Below are 22,518 nucleotides of genomic sequence, written 5' to 3'. Positions count from 1 at the left end.
AATACCCCCCTTTTTACCTGTTGAAACAAAATTTGATGAGGTAGATGCTAAAATCACTCACCCTGCCAGTCTCTGCAGGCTGCTGGGGACCACCAAGTGGAGCCCTCGGGCCATACAGACATCATTCCAGCAGGAGAGCTAGTCTCTAACTTGTTGATATGGCATCAACTCCTCTGAGACAGTCCGGGGCCAACTCTCCCGGATGAAAGTACACAGTTGGGAGAAGAGGGGATCAGTTTCTGAGGTGAGCTGCAGGAAGACTGCAGCATGGAGTGGGGTGTACAACATCTGGACTAGGTCTGGCTCTGTCAGGTCCAGGCCTAAGGCCGGTGTCATACTGACGGTGGCTCAAGTAAGTAAGTCTGCCACAACATTGTCACACCACGGGGTGAATTGTGGAGAGAAATTGTACTGCTGGAGCCTCTCTGACCAGCAGTGGATCCACAGTGGTTTGTGTTCTGACCCTGAAGATGCTAGCAAGGCTGTGAGAGCCTGATGGTCAGTCTGTGATGTAAAGTGCCACCCGAAAAGGTACATCTGCTGCTTTTTACATGCCCAAACGTATACCACGCCTCCCGCTTGCCCACTTAGCACTTCTGTTCAGCTGCTGCGAGTGTGTGACAGGCGAACGCAATGGGGCACTCAGTGCCGTACTGGAGTTGGGAAAGCACTACGCCAACTGCAGTGAGTCCAGGATACCAGGGGCTCACCTGTTAGTGCCAAGAAGGGAGAAAGCAGTGAGAACAAAAAACTCCATCCTCGTTGCCAATGTAATGGCAGGGGGTTGCAACAAGGCTTTATTTGCAGTTATTGTGAACTTTTATTCTGAAAAGTTCTGACAAGAAGTTCCAGTGGTTCTGTGGCTTGTTTGACAAACCTCTGAAATAGTGGACTTGAGATGTGTTACATGATAAAAAATCAGTTCAGTAAATCAAACGAATAAGATGTGACTGGGGGTCGACAAGCTTACTTTGGCATATGAACTATTTTTCAGATGAACAGTACAGGTTGTGCAATTAAAAGCTGCTATATAGATATGTTATAGATCGCCCACCCTTATATGTAACTGTGGATCTGTCATATCCAGAAACATTATATGGGTAAGCCTTGCACATAAAGAAAGTCTACACATAGACACACACAGAAAGAGAGAGAAACAGAGATTTCGATAGCAGTTGTGAATGAGCTACTGTACAGTGACAGCTTTGGTTGAATTGTACCACTGAGATGTCACTTAACACGCTCACCAACACCTGGGTCTCATCAGAAGCAGCAAATGAGCCCGACTCCTGGCTCTCGGAGCTGGGGAAAGACTTCTTCTGTAATCTAGCCTGGATTGACAGTTTGGAGATTAAGAGCTGGTCCCCTCTGAGCCAAAACTTCAATTCATCCATCTTTGCAATAGAGCTTCAGTAAGCCTGATCTCGGCAACCCAACCACTGGATACCAGCAGCAGCCTCATGTACATGTACAAAAACCTTGCACACACCATCTTTCATGCTCATGTGACCTCACAAAACACATTTTTGGAAATAATTCAGGAATTCATACTTCCTGTAACTTGGCTGGTTGGTGGAGGAAACAGCCATGAGGCAGTAATTCTAGTTTAGGTGAATAAACAACTGATATTTTTAAATGAAATACAAACAGATGAGAAAAGCAGAAACCAACAACACAGCTGTGATAAAACTGCTGACAATGTTCTTTAATTTTATCAGGGAGCCATGATGACACCAGAGGACCTCTTGAACACTCTGGAAGGTTTGGGAGATGAGGAATTCAATAAATTCAAGTGGTTCCTGCAGCAGGCTGACAGCCTACCAGGCTTCCCAGTCATCAAAAAAATCCAACTGCAAACAGCAAACTTGTGGGAGACAGTGGATAAGATGGTGCAGGTATACACACTTCCTGGAGCTGTGGAGGTGACCAGGAAGGTTTTAAAGAAGATCAACAGGAATGACCTGGTGCAGAGTTTGGCTGACAGCAGCTCAGGACCAGAAGGTCAATCACAGGGGAGAAAAACATCACTGGTGCTTTTAGCTGGGAAAAATGGTGGGGAAAGCTTTGCTTAATACTTACTGGACAGATTCAAGATTCGGAAATTCACAGTTGGACATATTTTTAACACACTGCAATCTAGGTGATAATAATCTGATTGAGCACATACCTGGTCTCCACTTGCTGTTCTGCTGCTCACTTACCTGTTTGTATGTGCTGTCAGTTTGGGTAATGATAGGAAATCCATTTGATAGCTAACTCCTGCTGCTTTCATGTTAAATGAAACATGAAGCCTGTTCTCGAGCACACCCTCCCATTAACACACAACGAGCTAGCAGTCAGTGTAGTTTTCCTGGAGAAACACCCCATGTTGATTCTGTGATTATTTTTCGGTTTGTATGGATTGTTCAGAGACTGAAAAGAAGCTGCTGAGCTGACAAAGGTCCTGCAGTTTAAGACCCAGAGGCAAGCTGACCAATCAGCTTCAGTGAGGTTAAAGGTTAATCTGTGTTTCGGTGCTGGAATTGGCTTTAAATAAAATAAAGCTGGTAAGAATTTTTCCAGGTGTTTGTTGTTGTAATACTAACTTTGGCCACAAGAGGCTGAAGTGCACCACAACCCCAGTCTAAATAGGAATAAAAGCATTTGTGTTTTTTTCCAGGTGATTTTTAATTTATCCATGTACTCTAAACAAAAGGTACAAAGTGTTTCATAAAAGTGTAAGTATAAAAATACAATAAAAATAATGTGCAAATATTAACTTTTGTAACATTACTTTGATGTCTTTCTTTTGGCTAGAAATGTATTTAATTCAAAAGTTAATTAAACAAAAACAAGATCACAGCCTCTTATGGCCAAAATGAATGTTACAGAAACAAACACTTCAACATCCTGACAAAAACAAAACAAAACAAAAAAAAAAGTAGTTTCTCACTTGTTTCTGTACATATAACTGTCAAAACCTGATCATTCTCAGTAACTCTCTCTCTCAGTGCCTATGATGTTAGTGCAGTTCAGTGGCAGCAGAGATCATTGCTGTTATATGGCCTCTTAACCACTCAGCTAATGGACACCCAACCCCTCCATGTACTTAAAATACATTTTCTTGTCACACACACCTTCAGACAATGCACTGCAAAAAACAGTTAGCGCATGTAAGAAACGTGAGTTTATATTATGTCCAGTACTGCCTGAAACCTTTGCACTGAAATATAAATTACCATAAGGAACGGTCAACAAAGTAACACAAACACAACTTCCGAAGCAACATGGTCATATTTATCGTTTTTCCAACCCAGTTTAGATGAAACTTCACCCATTTCCATACGACAGAATGACTAACACCAGTATGCAGACTACCTAACTAGCATGAAAGTGGGCATGGTTTTTGTCAGGTTTAAACATCCCAAAACATTATTAGCATACAAAGAGAGAAGACACAGAGTTAGAGTTCTTTTTACTCGCGAGGAGAACGGACAGAGATGCACTCAGTTACACTCTCCAAACCGCTCTGAGTACATCTTGCCGGCTCCTCTTTTTTATTTCCTTAGGGTGGTCCCTAGTTACATGAGAGATGCAGCCTCTAAAGGATGGGGAAAACACAGGCTGCACTCCTTATCTAAAAATCGTTATGAGAATGTTTTCTATTCTAGCAGGTGTGTTCAAGGTCTAAGACCGTGCTATTCTATCAGTTGCATAGTTTCTCAGTACATCCCTCTGCTCTAATCAGAAAGGAGTTTCATGTTTATCTCTTCGGTGTGGTTTCACTCTGTGCCCCATCCTTGACTCTGCATGTGAGTCCTCCTGATGAATCTGAAAGACAGCTTGCACAACATTCTACATAGTCACACACACACAGGCATATGTATAACTCTTAAACAGTGTAAGCAAATGTAAGATAACTTTTATGTATAATAATTCCAACAGTTTTATTTAAACTGGGTTGGAAAAAATAGAAGCAGTCTGGTCTCTAAATGTTTCCAGTCAAATATAATAACTGAGAATATGACCTGTTTTATTCACAAGTATTTGCCCACACTGTATAGTGTTGTAAATACACATCTGCAGATGGATCTCAGTTACCTAGGAACAGTAGCCATAAACACTCAGCAGCATTTTAGGAGAAAAACCATGGTGAACAAAAAGTTGATGTATCACTGCCCATGTTTGCTGCTGTGAGTACAGACATAATTTTTGAGGCAATTAATGTTGAGGTATTTCCAGAAACCAGACAGTGCTCCAGTCTCTACTTTTCAGTTCACTTTAAAATTATCATCAGGTGCAGTTTGGTGCCAGAAGCCAACAAATACCTGAGCTGCTGTTGCTGTACCTGCTGTTCATAAACCCATCAGAGTATATTAAGTCCCTCTTAAGTTCTTCGTAACTGAGAACTCTTAACTCCTGTTCCTGATCCCAGTTGGTGTTCTGGCCACCTCCTGTTGCTGATCCCCAGTCAACAGTCTGACCAACTCCTGCTTGGCCTCCTGAGGCCGGAGACACACTGAATGCTGTGGAACATCACAGTTTTCATTTTGGTGCACATGTTAACAGATTAGAACTGCAACACTGCGTGTGTGAGACAAACATGAGAGGGATGTCCGTCCCATTCATGGCTACATCATGTGATCTAGAAGTTCAGTGTCCTGCCTATTTTTCATGTGTGACACATGTATCTTGCAGCAAAAGACCTGCTGACAGTCATTTTGACATCTTACCAGAATTATTACATATACATAAACATATTATTACACAAAACTGACACCTTCCACTGTAGTCTCTATGTCAAGACTGAATCTGAACATGTCATAGACATGAAAAAATATAAGTTTTTTTTTTTATTTTTTTTTTTACAATTTTAGCAGCTGCTCTACCTGTGACAGAGCAGTCACACAGACGGTGTGAACACACACACGTTTTTCCTCAGCAGATCGGCAACGGCAGCTGTGATGCACATGCCACACATCCAGTGTGTCTCTGGTGTGAGGGGACCCACCCATGGCGTTGCCCTCCTGCTCAGCCTCCTAAGGGGACTCACCTTCGCCTTCCAGTTTTGCTTCCTGAGAGGACATGCTGTCGTCCTCTAGCTCGATAGACTCGGTCTTCCCCCTTGGCCTTCTGCTCAACCTTGGAAGGGGTCCCACCTCTGTCCTTGCTGATGCCCTCCTGAGCAGCCCACCCTATCTGCCTGGGCTCCGTCATCTGCCCCATTACTCTGCACATCTCCTGTTCTTCACTGAACCATCAAATATTAGTCTCCTGCACTGCCCATCTGATCCCCAGCTCCTTCCCTAGGCCCATTCCTCTCCTTCCTGTCCACTGGCCCCTTGTCCTGTTTTTCTCCTTTGTGATTGTCTGCCACACCTTAATGCATTACACCTGCGTTCTATTACTTTTGTCTCCCTTGTGTATTTAAGTCTCTGTCTTCCCATTTGTCTTTGTCAGTTTGTCTGTTTTGCTCCTGTTTTTTTCCAGGTGTGTTTTCCCCGTTTCCCCTCGTGTTCCCGTTTCCTTACTTGAGTTTTGAGTTTTGTTCCTGTCTGATCTTCAGTTTTTTGGTTTTTTTTCACCTTTTGTAAGTCGTTTGTGTTCTTTTGTTGAATAAATCTTTGAACACTACCTGCCAGTCTTGCGTCTGCATTTGGGTCCAGTCATGCTAAATTATAACACATGTAAACTAAGAAAAATGTGCAAAAGAAAAACAAGGACCCATAAGAGACACTGTTCAACCTAAGGACAAATGAGAAACCAATAACAGTGATAAGTGGAAACAAATAATCTCTCTCTATTTTTCTCTCTCTCTCTCTCTAGCAGTGGTTGTCAGTGATGTTGGGGAGACTTCAGACAACAAAGGACCTTCATCTCCTCAGAATCGGGTTCCTCTTCCTCAGACTGAAAGTACAGCTGCTATGTTCTCTCGTAGGTATAGAAAACCTGAAAGACAAAATTTAGCTACTCACCAGCTCCATCTGGAGACTATCTGAAGGTTGACTGAAAAAATGCTCAGTTCAGAAGAAATAAACTAAATAGTCACTGTTTACAAAGAAATTACATTACAAGACCCCCATTCCCTTAGTCCAAAACATTCCTGCATTAGACACATGAGTGGTTTACTCCCTCTTAGTCCCCAGAGCAGCTCTCATCAGGTATATACAGTTATCCACTTCTGACCTGCATACCCTCTCAAGTAACCTGACTCACTTAACTCTCTATATAACCGAGACACCAGTGATGAAACTGTTTTGGTTTGGGCTGGTTCCATTGAACCTTCCCAGTCTGTGAAAGATGCACCAGGCCCAACAGCGTCTTTACCCTCCAGTTCATCTACAGCTTAGCAGTTGTGGCTTCAGTGGTGGTCTGAAGGTTTGTTCGACAATTTAGCAGAAACCTTCAAAACTTTGTTTTGTTTTGTTATCTTACTTCCCTCATATCTTCTGGATGCCATTCTTGAATGTCCTCACTATGTGTATCACAATAATATGTCTAATGTTGTTCCTATTTAGGAAATGTATGAACTCTGTACTCACTAAGCTCGGCCAATTATTTCTGAAGTACACTAGGGATTCTGTGAATGCTGAAGAGAGTATTCGATTGTTTCACTGTCATGGATCTAAGTGAAAAGGTAGCTGGTGTAACCTGCTGGGCATTGCCACCTGTTGCACCTCCTTCAATTCCCATGGTTCAGTTGCTAGGTCGTGGGGCAGGAAACACCAATCTTTGACATATCACTCCTATTATCCCGAAATGTCTCTTGGTGGCAGAGCAGTGTCACCCCTGCAGCTGCCATTAGGGTGAGGTGTTCTTTCCCTAAAACCTGTCCTTCCTCATCAGCTGCAGCCAAAAGCCTTTCTCTGCCTCATTTATCAGATCTTTTATTGCCTGCTTGAGCTTTCCTCCTGTCACTGCTGTATCCATCAACAGTCGTATGGTTGACAGTCACATAAAGCCTCAGTATCTGACCTGCAATGGGTAGATGTTGGTACTTCAACCAGCCTTCCTGCACCTAGCTACCAGATCTGAGTTCTTGGACTTTCATTCAAAGGCAGATTTTAGTTTACATTGTTTTGCATTATGATGTAATGTTAATTTGAGTGGACCCCAGAACAAGTAGTTGCTACCTTGGTAGTGACTAATTGGAATCAAAATGAACAAGTCTTGAACAAGTCTCAATACTTGAAATTCTTCTGGCCCAAAAATAAAATTACAAACTTCTTGTTGAAAGGTCCCAACATGAACTCACAACTAGCTTTCTGCATAATTCAGTATCTTCTGACTCCACTAAAAGTAACTCCTGCTGCTCTTGCTGTCTCACCTGTGACTCTAATAGTTAGTACAGTTACATGCCTAACTGCAATGACCAGCTGGAAAATTTGAACAGTTGTCAACTCAGATGGCAACAGCAAACAGCTGTACATGTAGAGTGTGAGAAGGGCAGCAGTCCTCTGTGTCCTTGCTGCTGCTGAAGGTCCTTACAGTGGAAACAATGGATTTGGTTGCTTGCTGTCTTGTAGAACCTCTACACCTCAATATCAGAAAGTGATTTTGCGATAAGTATCCACAGACAACTTACTTTGCCTAAACTTATAAACCTTTGATTAACTAAATACAGGAAACATCTTTGCACCATTTGCTTCAGTTTTTAGGGATGTACTGTGTTGAAAATCATTTTTACTTTATCTTCAGCACAATTACTTAAAACCAAAAAATTGTGTTTACTTTGTCCAGAAGCAAATGAATCAAATGTTACCAACAGATGCTTCAATCCAACTTCCAGGACAAGTTTATGTGTGCACAGGAAGGGTGGGTGGAGGATAAACAGCATCTGGTTGACATCTACACAGAGTTGTACATCACAGTCGGGGCTGACGTACATATCAACACTCAGCATGAGGTCAGACTGATTGAGAAGGCATGGAAGCCAGCAGAAACAGAGAAACCAATTAAACCCAGTGACATGTTCAAACACCCCTCTGGAGAATACAGACCCATGAGAACAGTGCTGACCAATGGAGTCGCAGGAATTGGAAAAACATTCTTTGTGCACAAGTTTGTGTTGGACTGGGCTGAAAAAAAAAACAATCAAGATGTGCATCTCATTTTCCCCTTCACCTTCCATCAGCTGAATTCACTTAAGGGAAAGGAGTTTCATTTGGCAGAGCTCATTCATGAATGTATCCCAGAAACTATAGACATCAAAGAGGAAGCTCTGAATTACATCTTTAAAACTTTACAGTACTCAGGAAACTCCAACTTTGACAAGAGCAAATTCAAACTTCTGTTTGTGTTTGATGGACTGGATGAAAGCCGCCTTCATCTGGACCTTGATGGTGATGATATTGGCTCTATTGATGTAATGAAGTCAACTAAAGCAGATGTGCTGTTGAGGAAACTCATCAAAGGGAAACTGCTACGCTCTGCTCGCATCTGGATTACCACCCGACCCACAGCAGCCAATCAGATCCCTCGAAAGTTTGTTGACAGCATGACAGAAGTCAGAGGCTTCATGGACCCAAAGAAGGAGGAGTGCTTCAGGAAGAGGTTCAGAGATGAGGAACAGGCCAGCAGGATCATCTCCCACATCAAGACATCACGAAGCCTTCACATCATGTGCCACATCCCAGTCTTCTGCTGGATCACTGCTACAGTTTTGGAGGATGTGTTGAAAACCAGAGAGGGAGGAGAGCTGCCCAAGAGCCTGACTGAGATGTACACAGAGTTCCTGGTGTTTCAAATGGATCGGACAAAAGAGAAGTATGGCCCAGAAAAGTGCATTCAGTACATTGAGTCATTAGCAAAATTGGCTTTTCAGCAGCTGGAAAAGGGAAACCTGATCTTCTACGAGGAAGATCTTAAAGAGAGTGGCATTGACTTCAGAGCAGCCTCAGTGTACTCAGGAGTGTTCACAGAGATCTTTAAAAAAGAGCGTGGAAGGAAAGAGAAAGACAAGGTCTTCAGCTTTGTGCATCTGAGCATTCAGGAGTTTTTGGCTGCTGTTTATGTGGAGATGTCCTTAACAGCAACAAGAATGTGATGCCTTTGCCACCACTGTCACGTCAAAACCTGCGACTGCTTTTCAGGAGAACCTCTGCAGCAAAGATCCACAGGATTGCCATCAACAGGGCCTTACAGAGTCCAAATGGTCACCTGGACCTGTTCCTTCCTCCTGGGTCTTTCACTGCAGACCAATCAGGATAATCTACAGGACCTGCTAAAAAAGAAAGACAGTAGCTCACCAACCAATCAGGAAACAGTCAAGTACATTAAGAAGAAGATCAGTGAGAATCTGTCCGCAGAGAGAAACATCAACCTGTTCCACTGTCTGAATGAACTGAATGATGGTTCTCTGGTGGAGGAGATCCAACAGTACCTGAGATCAGGACGTCTCTCCACAGATAAACTGTCTCCTGCTCAATGGTCTGCTCTGGGCTTCATCTTACTGTCTTCAGAAAAAGATCTGGATTTGTTTGACCTGAAGAAATACTCTGCTTCAGAGGAGGCTCTTCTGAGGCTGCTGCCAGTGGTGAAAGCCTCCAACAAAGCTCTGTAGGTGCTCTGATAACTGCAAATACTAACAGTATCAGATGTGTTGGGTTGTAATTAAAACATCTTTTGAATTGTTTCTTCAGTGTGTATCCATCTGTGTTCATTTCTACAGATGAATGCCACCATATAAAATGATTTCTTAACAGACTGGGCCCATATTCAGAAAGCATTTTATCTTATCACTAAGAGTACTCCTAAGTCTCATAAAACGTTTCTAACAAAAACTTTCCTGCTATATCCTCTTCACAAAGCTGCTGAGACCAAGTTTTACTTAGGAAAAGCAAAAACTCATGAGCTAAGAGCGAGACTCCGTTGTTATGGCTGACACCAATTCCTATGGTTGAGTTTGTTTCAAGAACCACAGTGACTGCAGTCCAGCAATTGCAGAGGTGACTTTGGGTCTTTGTGATTTGGTCTCTCTGATCGGGATAGGAGTCCTCTCCACCACTTCCAAATTTCCCAGACTGAGGTGGTACTTTTAGCACAAAGTGGCATTGTGAATTACACTTAGTCAAAAAAATCAGGAGTCTTAAAGTTAGGACTGACACGCCCATTATTGTTTCTCCTAAATCGGTAGGTTAGAAGCTACTTTTAGCCTTAAGATGCTTTGTGAATAAAGGCCCTGGTTCTTGTTGATGACCAGTATGTATTTGTGTCAATTACTGTGATCTGAGAATGTGACGAATATTTTACAGTGTAACATCTTGTTATATAACGTTATTATTTAATGTTTCCCTGTACTGTTCCCTGTTCTGTAATGTGTTTCCCTTTACAAACACAATGAAAACACAACACAGCTAAGTGAGTGTGTGTGTGTGTGTGTGTGTGTGTGTGTCTGTGCAGTTTCCTTGTTAAACATGTTAAGGAGGAAAAGTCCTAAAGGACCACACCGTTGGTTTTAGAGAAAAGATCATTGATTAGAACACATCTAATCGATAAAAGAACATGAAACTTTTTTTACACTGATGTTAACTAATATAAATATATATGTTTTCATGTTCCAACACAACTATGAAGTCATGTGACTGAAGTAATGTTGTCACCACTGCATGAAGTGAGTGAATTATTTGTTGAGTTTCCTCCAAATTTGAGTCTGACATGTTTGTTGTCTTTGAGAAGTTGAGGATCTTTAGTAGAATCTCTAATAAACATGAGTTTGTATAGATGGAGCCACAGGTGGAGCTGGCAGAGTTGAAGAGGTGGAGTCACTACATCTTTATTGAAGCAGCAGCATGTTGTCATTAATATTAATGAGAGCTGTTGTCACTGTTTGTATTTGACTGTTTGAAGCAGCTTCCTGTTGGTTCAGGTGTTTGAGTTTCATTTTCTAAACTTCTACTTTCTAAACCTTCTTCAGCTCTGAACAGATGATGAAACACTGAACGCTTTCAAGCAGCAACTTTGTCTCCCAAACTCACACCTTTGATTCTTTATTCAGATTGAGAGGCTGCAGGTTGTCAGAGATCAGCTGTTCTTCTCTGGGCTCAGCTCTGAAGTCCAACCCCTTCCATCTGAGAGAACTGGACCTGAGCTTCATCCTGAACCTGCAGGATCCAGACCTGAAGGATCTGTGTGGTTTTCTGGAGAGTCCAGACTGTAGACTGGAGACTCTGAGGTCAGTAGAGGGGTGGAGTCAGTCCATGCTGCTCTCAGCAGTATTGTACTAAACGCAGTTGGTGTCAGAGCAAAGATCCAGTGTTTCCTGTAAACCTCCAGCCTTCTGATTGGCTGCTTTCCTCAGTGAAGCTGTGAGAGGAGAACAGTGACAGGCTTGGACAGAGAGACAGAGAGAGATCAGTCAGCCAATCAGATATCAATCATCAGGAATATATCAGGAATATCAACAGTCTGTCTCATAAGGCAGATGAATGTCACTCAGTTTAGTTTGGGATTAACTTTGGTTTTTCAGTCTGACAGACACAGGCTCACTTTGTGGCGTGGTAGATCACCATGGTAACAGGCTGATCAACATAATAATCTATACTGCACAGTTAACCTGCTCTGAAGCAGGATCAACTCAAGGCATCACATCACACTTTATCAGCAGCCAATCAGCTCTCTGGAAAAACACTGTCACTGTTAAGATGGGATCCCAACATGGACAAAATACTGCATTTACATGAAAGTCAAAGGTGACAACGTAGCCACACTGTAACCACACTGTAACCACACTGTAACAAGCTGTGAAAAACCACAGCTTGTTGTGAATTGAGTAGGAATGTGGTTGGATCCACAGCCATCATCATTACGTGTGATAACATGGAGCTCAGACTGTACAGACTGCTGGTACAGTGAGAGGATGATCTCAGGTTTATTCTGACTTGAGACCATTGAGTGTTTAGTTTCTGGTCATGGAGAAGACGGCGGTAGAAGTGTTCATCTCCTCCCAAAACCTCCACCTAACTCCACCTAAAACTATTAAAACAACGTACTGATCCAAATATGATGAACAAGACTCCATTTTCATTCAGGTCAGGAATGAATATTGGTTCTGCTTTCAGTCACAGATACACGATATACGATAGAAGCACAAACAAGAGCATCTGAAGTAAAGAGACAAACATGGAGGAATCCTACACCAACGACATGTTGAGAGAAATCACAAAGATTTTGTAGGGGAGTGAAAAGACTTTAGGAATGAAAGAAAACAAGAACCAGCTGATCTAAAGAAGGAGACAGGACAACAGGAGCCAATCCCAGCTGCCAGGACACCGTTCTGTCACAGGGCTGACATATGGAGACAAACAACCATTCACACTAACACTCACACCTACAAGTCACACCGAGAGTCTCCAATCAACCTAATGTACATGTCTTTGGACTGTGGGAGGAAGTCGGAGTACCCAGAGGGAACCCGCACAGGGAGAACATGCGAACTCCAGTCAGACAGGCCCCATGTTCCAACCCAGAACCATCTTACTGTGAGAAGACAGTGCTAACCACTATTTATTGTCTTTTAAAATATTGTATATTCTAGAAAATTACAATGAAAAATTAAATCAGTTGGTGCCAACACCACCGGGTTCATAATGGGAGATGAGATACCAACACTGTCAGATAAATCAGTAAAGAGCCTGGGGAAGTGGTTTGATGGCAGCTTCAAGGATAATGTGAGAGTCAGGGTGGTGGGACAGGCAGGGGAGCAGCTGCAAAGAGTGGACAACAGCAACCTACCAGGGAAATACAAAGCATGGTCTTATCAACATGGGGTGTTGCCAAGGCTTTTCTGTCAACTGCTTGTGTATGACCTCCCCTTAACGACTGAACCAAAGAGCTTCAACAGTATCAATATCTACAGCTCAGAGGCCAAGCTCAAGTTCCTGATCAGGGCTCTAGTCCAGGAGTTCCAGGTGACCAAGGTGAGACGAGTGCTGATGTTGCAACAGCAGTGAGGAAGGCAGAGACCAGAATGCACCATAAAGACGTCACCAGGAACGCAGCCACTGGAAGGCTGGGGGTCAGGTGGATCCAGACAAGTTGAGGAAAAGTGAACCCCAGAGAGAGGAGGGGGGCTTGAGGCAGTCTGAGATCCAGCACATGGCTGAAGAGGAAAGGCTGGTAAAAGTTGCTGGGATGACACAAAAGGGAAATGGACACAGTGAGAAGCAGCCAAGGGAAGGAAGATCATATGGGGTGACGTGTGGTCCATGTAGGCAAGCACAATAAGGTTCCTTCTCTGCAGCATTTACAACATCCTTCCAAGCCCCACAAACCTTGTCACCTGGGGGCTGAGAGAAGATCCAGGCTGCAGCAATGTTTGAAGATAGCAAGTGTAAAGTGAATCTTGTCTTCTTCCAGTACAGCCCTGATAGAGGGAAGATAGAGACATGACAAGGTACTAACAACACTGACAGCATTTGTGGAGGAAACTGCAGGGAAATGCAGGAACCTCAACAAGAGGCTGCAGCTTATCACCTTTGTCAGGAGAGGAAAAAAAGGCCCCTCAGTCAATGAAAAGCAAAAAGACTGAGAACTGACATCAAATGCTGCCTCACCTTCCCACAGGATCCGGTCCAGAACAGCTAAGACTATCATCATAAAGAGCTGACAGCACCAAGGGAAGAGTGGATGGAGGAGGCTGCTCAAATACCAGCTTCTGGTAGAGGTCAGCCCTGAGAAGAGGTGGAGAGAAAAGTGTCTGCACATGGAGGTCAGATCAAGAGGTTTCCCAGTACAGTTCCTCTGGAGAGCTTTGAAGATGGTGGGTATCAGAGGACAGCAGCAGAAGAAGATCTGCAGCACAGTGGAAGAGTTGGAGGAAGAGTCACAGTCGCTGTGGCTACATGAGAGAGGAGCAATGGTCAAACCACCAGGCTCAGGTCGGGCCTGATCAACCCAGCTGCTGCACCCTTCAGAGGAGGTTGTGACAAGTGCTGAAACATCCAGTGATGAAGAGAGTCACCTGATGATGAGCCAGGTAGCAGCAGCACCATCTAACTGTCGGTAAAAGGCAATGTATATAAGATCTTGCAGAGGAAAGAAGAAGCTGAAATTGGTACTATTAAGATAAAATGGGAACAATTGGGAACAAAAAATACAGATGATTCATGAACTTTCTTGGAAAATAAATAAAATAGAGAGACAGGAAACATGGAGAGAAGAGGAATGACATCAGCAAAGAGTCCTGACAGCCCAGAGTTGAACCGAGGACTGGTACCCATGTGGTACACACCCTAACCCCTCGGCTATCGAGTCTCCCCATGTCCTGACATTTCTAAATATAAAGATGAAGCTCTCAGTGCTGGAGGACGTGTGGTGAAAGTAAAGTCTTTTATTCCTGCAAGTCACTGAATCCAGTTTGGTTGGAAGTCTTTCAGTTTCTAGAAGAAGTTTTTCTAACTGTTGTGTTGAACTTCAGAGCAGGTGATACTGGGAAAAAGCCCAACTGGAAAAGGATTTATTTATAATCCAGAGAATCTTCCTGTAGAAGTGGTGCCTTCAGGTATCTAGAGTTCTGATTGGTTTAGAGGCTGCTTGGTACCCTGCATAAAAGTGAGACTAACCCACTGATCAGAGTTATTGATACAGGATCAGTTAATAGTGATCTGTGATCATCACTGTTTGGTTTAATAAAACTAACTCAAACAAAAACCTGATTATTTTCCACTCTCTCTGTAACTGTTGTGGTTGTGTTTGTCGACAACAGGGTGATTAAAGCTTCCGGAGACAAAACCTGTGAGTACTGAAACTCTGTCTCCTGTTCGTCATCTGTCATCAATAATTTTATCACCAACATGTTTATAAACTGATTTTTACAAACATTTGGTTGGAGCTCTGGAAAACGTGTTTGATTTCTTAAAGAGCTACAGGCTGTGTTTGCTTTGAGGGACTCTGGGTCCTCAGAGTCTGAACAGGTCCTGGATTTGAAGGACAGAGTTTATGTGTTTATGAATGTTGGAGCTGACAGCAGCATGAACCAGCTGGAGCTACATGATCAGAATATTTTAATGTACTGCAACACTGCAGTACTTCAGAGAAGACGACAGCACTGATGATTGAACTGTGATCATATTTAACTCTGAAGTAACAGGATGATGAACCATTGTGTTCTGGTTAAAGCTTAGTCCTGGAACAGGACTGTTGTGGTCAGGACTCCTGATTGGAAAGATTTTAGTTGAATTGTAATTGTACATTTTACACAATGTCATCACATTTTAAAAAAACTGAAAACAACAGATCAATCAAGATTGAAAATATTTTTTTTCAACAAATCTTGTATTTTGTTTGCTTGTGTCATTTTTCAAAAATTCTGATTATTTTACAGTGGGGAGATACAATCACTGTCCCAGTGTCCACAAAAAAGGACTATGAGTTTGATTTTTTTTTTTTTACTGTGACATGTTTTTTCTGTCAGTGTTTTTTTTATATAATATTTGAAATACACAAACTTAAATTATTTCAGGTCTCAGGATGATTTATAGTTTAAACTGTCTTGGAGAAAATGAATAAAAAGTGACATTAAAATCACATAAACATCGGTTTTGTGTTGAAAGTTCCTATTGACTTGTCACCTAAATACCCTCACCTTGACTTAGAGCTAATTAAGGGTCTGCGTGTTTCTGGGGTTGTGGTGACTGATGTTGCCCTTTCTGATCATTACTGTGTCATATTCTAAATGACCATCTCTGCTGACACAAGCAGAATGAACACAGAGGTAATCAGGAAGCGCTATATCAGTGAAAACACCTGGACATTCTTCTGATGATTCAGCTCTGTGGATGTCCTCCAGTCGCCTGGCAGGATGCATTCCAGCGATTGTCTGATTGTTGGCTTATGGATGGGATGTTGTGCAATGTGTGTGTTCAGCAAGCACAGATCAAGTATGGAAAATCTTAAAGATTTTAGGTCCAATTGTAGTTTCCATCTACATGCTTCCACTTGGCCAAGTCATCCAAAGCCACAATGTCTCTTTTCATCACTACGTGGATGACACACAGATATACCTTCCTGTAAGACCTGATGATCCACAAAGCCTAGTTGCTGTTTTAGATTATCTCAACAACGTTAACTGTTGGATGGCACATAACTTCTTACAACTCAAAATCAGAAATCATATTGTTCAATCCACCAAACTCCATCAGTCCCATTCAGAGTGCCCTTGGTCCTGGTCTGCCAATGTGAAGTCCATCACTAGAAATCTAGGAGTACTGTTCAAGTGAAACCCAGGTTTTAAGCACCACATCCAAAAAGTTGTCTAGTCCTGCTTCCTCCAATAAGAACCATCTCTCTGACCCACCATTGCTGCACATATATAGTAGCTGCTGTTGATTGCGTAGACCTGAGACATCCCGAAGAAGATGGTTGCTGTTGTCTGAACCTCGAGGATCTCCTCTGAAGAGTGTCACCAGGTCCTCCTCGTCATACTCCGCCCAGGGCTGGGGTGTAAAGAGCAGACGGACTCAGGAAATTGCTGCCACTGTTTGCACTTCTCCTGAGGGAGAGTGAGACAAGCCTGATGGCATCCTGATTGGCTGAAGTTTGCCTGTGATAGAAAACATTTCTTTGGCCAGATTTTTCCAAGTAGTTATGTGTTCAGGAAGAATGAAAGGATAGATCATATTTAATGTTATTTCCTGTCATTCTTTTATTTCCCATTGACAATTGCTTAGCTGTTGTTTCAGAACCATGGACAGTGCTATTAGTTGCCTATTAGGAGCCCTGCTGGAGGAGATCAATAGACAGACAGATCACATTATTTGTTTAGCCTGCTTGCTTTTCATAGTTGAACTTTCAGCCCTAATTCCTTTTTCCTCAGTATACCAGTGTTAGATAAACACACATTATATGTGTGTATATGTTGAGAGTGCATGGAAACATGAATGCTTTTTGTCCTATTTAGACTGAAAAATTTGCACTGTTATTAGATGTCTTTTTATTGAATATTCACCTGTTTTCACATATGGAAAAACAAAAATCAAAAATGATCAACAATCAAACAATTGGATGAAAATCCTTAAAATCAGGTTTCAGGTTCAGTCTCATTCAGTCATATACTCCCATGTCATCTTTAATTCAGCCAATACGTTAAGGCCTAGCTGTGTTGGCCAAGTTTTTCAATAGCTATGCAGATCTTAAAAACTTAAAAAAATACGTGGGACGACCTGATGGCCGAGTGGTTAGCGCACATACCACATGAGCGTATGTAGCCTACTCTGAGCAGGCGAGTCCTTGGTTCAACTTCCAGCTGGCTGAACTCTTTGCTGCATGTCATTCCCCCTCCCCTCATTTCATGTCTCTCTATGCTGTCCTGTTCAATAAAGGTGTAAAATACCCCCCAAAATGAATAAATACATGAAATGCTCCACATCAAATTGTCTTCTACAAAAACCTGTGGCAAGGTTTAGCAGAGTACTCTGTTGTCTGTCACTGCCTGGGCAGCAAAAATCAAAGCTTCTCACCAGCTTCACATAGTGGCTTTAAAACAGATCCAATTAATCAGTAATATTATACAAACTGATCAAATGATTATGTGTTATGTGAATTGTGTTGACAAACCCAGGGAAAATTATCACTAACTTTGCAGTTCCTCTCAGCTCTACACAGCTTTTTAGCCTCTTTTAACTGATTGTTTTGGTTCACTGGATCACACACTCTCACAACTAGGTTTCCAACAGCAGCAGCTGGAAGAAGCCACTGTCCTTTACCTGCTCAGCAGTAAACAGCAGACAGACACAGTCAGAGAGCAGCTGGTGAACAAAGTGGAGCATTTAGCAGCTAAAGAGCTGATGGAGACCAAACACAGAGCTAAAGAGAGGGAGCACTGGACTCAGATATTTAGATTCATCAGGTGACACAAACATGACTCCAAATAACATTGCTCTGTTTCTGTCAGGTATGAAAATAAGCAACTGTGTATGTCTCAGTTTTGTATTTACAGCTGGTTTGATGTCCCAAGAGACCTAAAAACAAAGAAAAACAAAAAAGCAAGACATTAATTAATGCAGCTTTAATAAGATTTTATAATAAACAACTTAGGTTATATAAATGTCCTACCTTAAGTAAATAGGGTGGGTGGCCGTCTGCCTCGACCGGTTGGGTTTAGGAGAAGATAAATAAGGGGGGTGGGGGGAGGAGAGAGGGGAAGAGAGAGAGAGAGAGACCAGGAACAGCTGTGTAGGTAATGGTGTTATCAATAATAATGATAGATGACAGTGGTTAATAGTAATGATGAGTCGTGGTGGATCTGGATCCTGCTGCTCCAGAGGCAGAGATACCTGCAGAATGAGGACAGAGAGAGGGAGAGAGAGGAGAAGCACAAACTACGGGGGAGAGAAAAAAAAAAACAAAGTTAATGGCATGAAGTCATCGAGAGAGAGAGAGAGAGAGAGCCCAGTGAATCATGGGAATCCCCCAGCAGTCTAGATCTATAGCAGCATAAATAAGGGATGGGTCAGGACATACCTGAGCCAGCCCTAACTATAAGCTTTACTAAACAAGACAGTTTGCAGCCTGATCTTAAAGGTAGAGAGGGTGTCTGCCTCCCGAACCCACACTGGGAGCTGGTTCCACAGGAGAGGAGCCTGATAGCTGAAGGCTCTGGCCCCCCATTCTACTCTTACAAACTCTGGGAACCACAAGTAGACCTGCATTTAGAGAGCGAAGTGTCCTATTGGGAAAATAAAGAAGTATAAGCTCTCCAAGGTACGATGGTGCCTGACCATTAATGGCTTTGTAGGTGAGGAGGAGGATTTTAAATTCTATCCTGGATTTTACAGGGAGCCAATGCAGAGAGGCTAACACAGGAGAGATGTGATCTTGTTTCCTAGTTCCTGTCAGAACTCGTGCTGCAGCATTTTGGATCATTTGGAGGCTTTTCACTGAATTTTTGGGACATCCTGACAATAAAGAGTTACAGTAGTCCAGTCTTGAGGTAACAAATGCATGAACTAGCTTTTCAGCATCCTTTAGACACAGAATGGGTCTGATTTTAGCAATATTGCGCAGGTGGAAGAAGGCTGTCCTAGAGACTTGCTTTATATGTGAAGTAAAGGACAAGTCCTGGTCAAAAATGACACCAAGGTTTCTGACTGCAGCACTGGAGGCCAAGGTAATGTCATCCAGAGTCAGTATATTATCACATAGTGTATCTCTGAGGTGTTTTTGGCCAATTACAATAACTTCAGTTTTGTCTGAATTTAAGAGTAAGAGATTACTGGTATCCAGGTTTTTATGTCCTTAAGACACACCTGAAGCTTTGCTACCTGGTTAGTCTCACCTGGCTTCATGGATGAGTACAGCTGGGTGTCATCTGCGTAACAGTGGAAATTTATCTGGTGCCTCCTAATAATGTTTCCTAGAGGAAGCATATATAGAGTGAAAAGTATTGGTCCTAGCACAGAACCTTATGGAACTCCATGACTGACTTTTGTGATGGTAGAAGAGTCATTATTAACATGAACAAACTGGAATCTATCTGTCAAATATGGCTTAAACCAGCTTAGTGCGGTTCCTTTAATGCCAACCATATGCTCTAGTCTCTGTAATAAAATCTTGAGATCGATGGTGTCAAATGCAGCACTAAGATCTAGCAGGACAAGTATAGAGACAAGTCCATTGTCTGAGGCTATGAGGAGATCATTGGTAACCTTAACCAGAGCTGTTTCTGTGCTGTGATGGACTCTAAAACCTGACTGAAAATCTTCAAACAAACCATTTCTGTGCAAATAATCACATAACTGGTTTGCAACGACCTTCTCAAGGATTTTGGAAATAAAGGGGAGGTTGGATATGGGTCTATAATTGGCTAAAACATCTGGATCAAGAGTAGGCTTTTTAAGTAGAGGTTTAATTACTGCAACTTTAAAAGCCTGTTGATAAACCAGTTGATAAAGATAAGTTAATCAGACTTGATATAAAGGTGTTGATTAAAGGAAAAATTTCTTTGAACAGCCTTGTTGGAACGGGGTCTAGAAGACAAGTCGATGGTTTAGATGAAGAAACTGTTGAAGCGAGCTCAGAGAGATCTACAGGAGAAAAACAGTCAAAATATAAACCAGTTACAGTGGACTCTGAGGCTGCTGAATTGGACAGTACATCTGAGCCAGCTGTGGGGAGGAGATGGTGAATTTTTTCTCAGAACAGAGACAATTATTTGTAAAGAAGCTCATAAAGTCATTACAACTGAAGGCTAAAGGTATAGATGGATCAACAGAGCTGTGGCTGTCTGTCAGCCTGGCTACAGTGCTGAACAGAAACGTGGGATTATTCTTGTTTTCTTCTATCAATGATGAATAATAGGATGTTCTGGCTTTACGGAGACTTTTTTTATACGCCAATAGGCTGTCTTTCCAAGCCTTTAGAGATTCTTCCAGGTTAGTAGAACGCCACCTTCTTTCTAGCTTCCTTGAATTTTGCTTTAAAGCTCGTGTTTCTGAGTTGTACCATGGAGCTAGCCTTCTCTGACTCACTACCTTCTTCCTCAGAGGGGCCACAGTATCTAGTGTTGCACGCAGTGAGGCTACAGCACTATCAACCAGATCATCAACAGATGTGAAGTTCAAAGTGCTGTCCCCTACTGCATTGATACATGGCAGTGGGCTAAGTACTGATGGGATTCATTCTTTAAATTTGCAACGGTATTGTCATAGAGACACCTGCTGTAATGGATTTATTTCCCAAATGCTGTGTAGTCCATGACAGAAAATGGTCAGATAAAAGAGGGTTTCTGGGAAATACTGTTAGATATTCAATGTCAATCCCATAAGTCAGAACCAGATCAAGGGTATGGTTAAAAGAGTGAGTGGGTTCATTAACATGCTGAGAGAAGCCAATTGAGTCTAATAATGAATTAAATGCATGACTCAGGCTGTCACTTTCAACATCTACATGAATGTTAAAATCACCCGCTATGATAACTTTATCTGTGCTGAGAACTAACTCAGATAAAAAGTCTGAGAACTCAGATAAGAACTCAGAGTAAGGGGCAGGTGGACGATATGCAGTAACTAGTAGGACTGGTTTTTGTGTTTTCCAGTTTGGGTGTGACAAACTAAGAATAAGGCTTTCAGAATCAGAATCAATTTTATTGCCAAGTATAACATGACACGTTAACATGAGTGGGGGGTGTTGATTCATTCAAACTAACATATTCATCCTGCTGCAGCCAGGTTTCAGTCAGACAGAGCAGATCTACATGATGATCAATTATCAGATCACTGACTAGTAGAGATTTAGATGAGCGTGATCTGATATTCAATAATCCACATTTAATGTTCTTGTTATTTGGTTCTGGAATCACAGTTTTGAATGGCAGGCGACTGAGGCGCAGAGAAGAGTGTAAGACTGTGATTCTGCCTCCTGGTCTCAACTCTGGATTGTCATGGCTTTGGCTTTCTAATAAACTCAGTGAGGTTTATAGATAAGAGCGCAGCTCCATCCAGTGTGGGATGTATGCCATCTCGTCTAATCAGACCAGGTCTTCCCCAGAAAGTCTGCCAGTTATCAACAAAGCCCACATCGTTGGCGGAACACCAGCTCGATAACCAGCGGTGGAACGATGACAAGCAGCTGTACATGTCATCGCTGGTCAGATTGGGGAGGGGCCCAGAGAAAACTACGGAGTCCAACATTGTTTTAGCATAAGTACACACAGACTCCACATTAATCTTAGTGATATCGGGTGTCATTAGTGCCGACGTGAATTACAATCGTACTGTATTTACGCTTATCCTTCACCAGCAGCTTCGCTCTGGCCCCAGGAATGCATTTGACTATGGCCACTTGTGGCGCTAACTTCACGTTTCTCAGAATAGAGTCACCAATGACCAGAGTTTGCTTCCCAGCGGGTGTGTCGCTGAGTGGGGAGAACCTGTTAGAAACATGAACAGGTTGGTGGTGAGCCGTGGGCTTTTGTTCAGGACTAAGCCTCTTCTTGTTACGAACAGTCACCCAGCCACCCTGACCTCCCGGCTGCTCGGGAGCTGCTGGGGGGAGAGAAGGAGCTACAGAAGGAGCTACACTGGGTCGGTCCGCACCAGCTACTGGGGGCTGGCTAACTGGAGAAGCTAACGATGTGGTTTCCACGGTGTGGAGCCGGGATTCCAATTCACTGAGCCTCGCCTCCATAACTGCAAACAAACTACATTTATTATGTGTACCGTTTCCACCAAAGGAGGCAGAGGAGTAACTAAACATGAAGCAGGCTGAGCGAGAGAGAGCAGGAGAGGGAGAGGGAGAGAGAGAAGCCATCGCTAGTTGCTAAGCTAAAGTGGTAAACAGAGCTAGTGTGTAATCAGAATCAGTTTTATTGCCAAGTATGTTTTCACATACAAGGAATTTTTTCTGGTGATTGGTGCAATTGGGGATCGGGGGGATCAGCAACAGTGGGGCTCTCTAGCCTTGTTGATAAGGCTGATAGCAGATGGGAAGAAACTGTTTTTGTGGCGAGAGGTTTTGGTCCTGAAGGACCGCAGCCTCCTGCCAGAGGGGAGTGTCTCAAAGAGTTTGTGTCCAGGGTGGGAGGAGTCAGCTCCAATCTTCCCT

The 22,518-nt window shown here is 42.7% G+C and overlaps 1 protein-coding gene and 2 pseudogenes across 1 annotated transcript; 2 read left to right on the top strand and 1 right to left on the bottom strand.

The window, feature by feature from the left end:
• Positions 1 to 5,979: 5,979 nt before the first annotated feature.
• LOC139634543 (NLR family CARD domain-containing protein 3-like) lies at positions 5,980 to 10,319 on the top strand (annotated as a pseudogene).
• Positions 10,320 to 10,519: 200 nt separating this feature from the next.
• LOC139634551 (NACHT, LRR and PYD domains-containing protein 12-like) lies at positions 10,520 to 14,959 on the top strand. Its single transcript, XM_071501048.1, has 3 exons — positions 10,520 to 10,591; positions 10,976 to 11,164; positions 14,684 to 14,959. Exons 1-3 carry the CDS (start codon positions 10,587 to 10,589, stop codon positions 14,721 to 14,723), a joined length of 234 nt encoding a protein of 77 aa, XP_071357149.1. The 5' UTR covers positions 10,520 to 10,586; the 3' UTR covers positions 14,724 to 14,959.
• A 6,394-nt stretch (positions 14,960 to 21,353) lies between these two features.
• LOC139634548 (uncharacterized) lies at positions 21,354 to 22,224 on the bottom strand (annotated as a pseudogene).
• Positions 22,225 to 22,518: the final 294 nt, after the last annotated feature.

Source organism: Trachinotus anak, unplaced genomic scaffold (genome assembly GCF_046630095.1).
Source record: "Trachinotus anak isolate AG129_WGS33_773 ecotype Australia unplaced genomic scaffold, CSIRO_AGI_Tana_v1 ptg000016l, whole genome shotgun sequence".
In the NCBI taxonomy this organism is placed as follows: Eukaryota; Metazoa; Chordata; class Actinopteri; order Carangiformes; family Carangidae; genus Trachinotus; species Trachinotus anak.
Note: the sequence above shows the minus strand (reverse complement) of the source record. Positions and strands in the feature narration are given on the sequence as shown.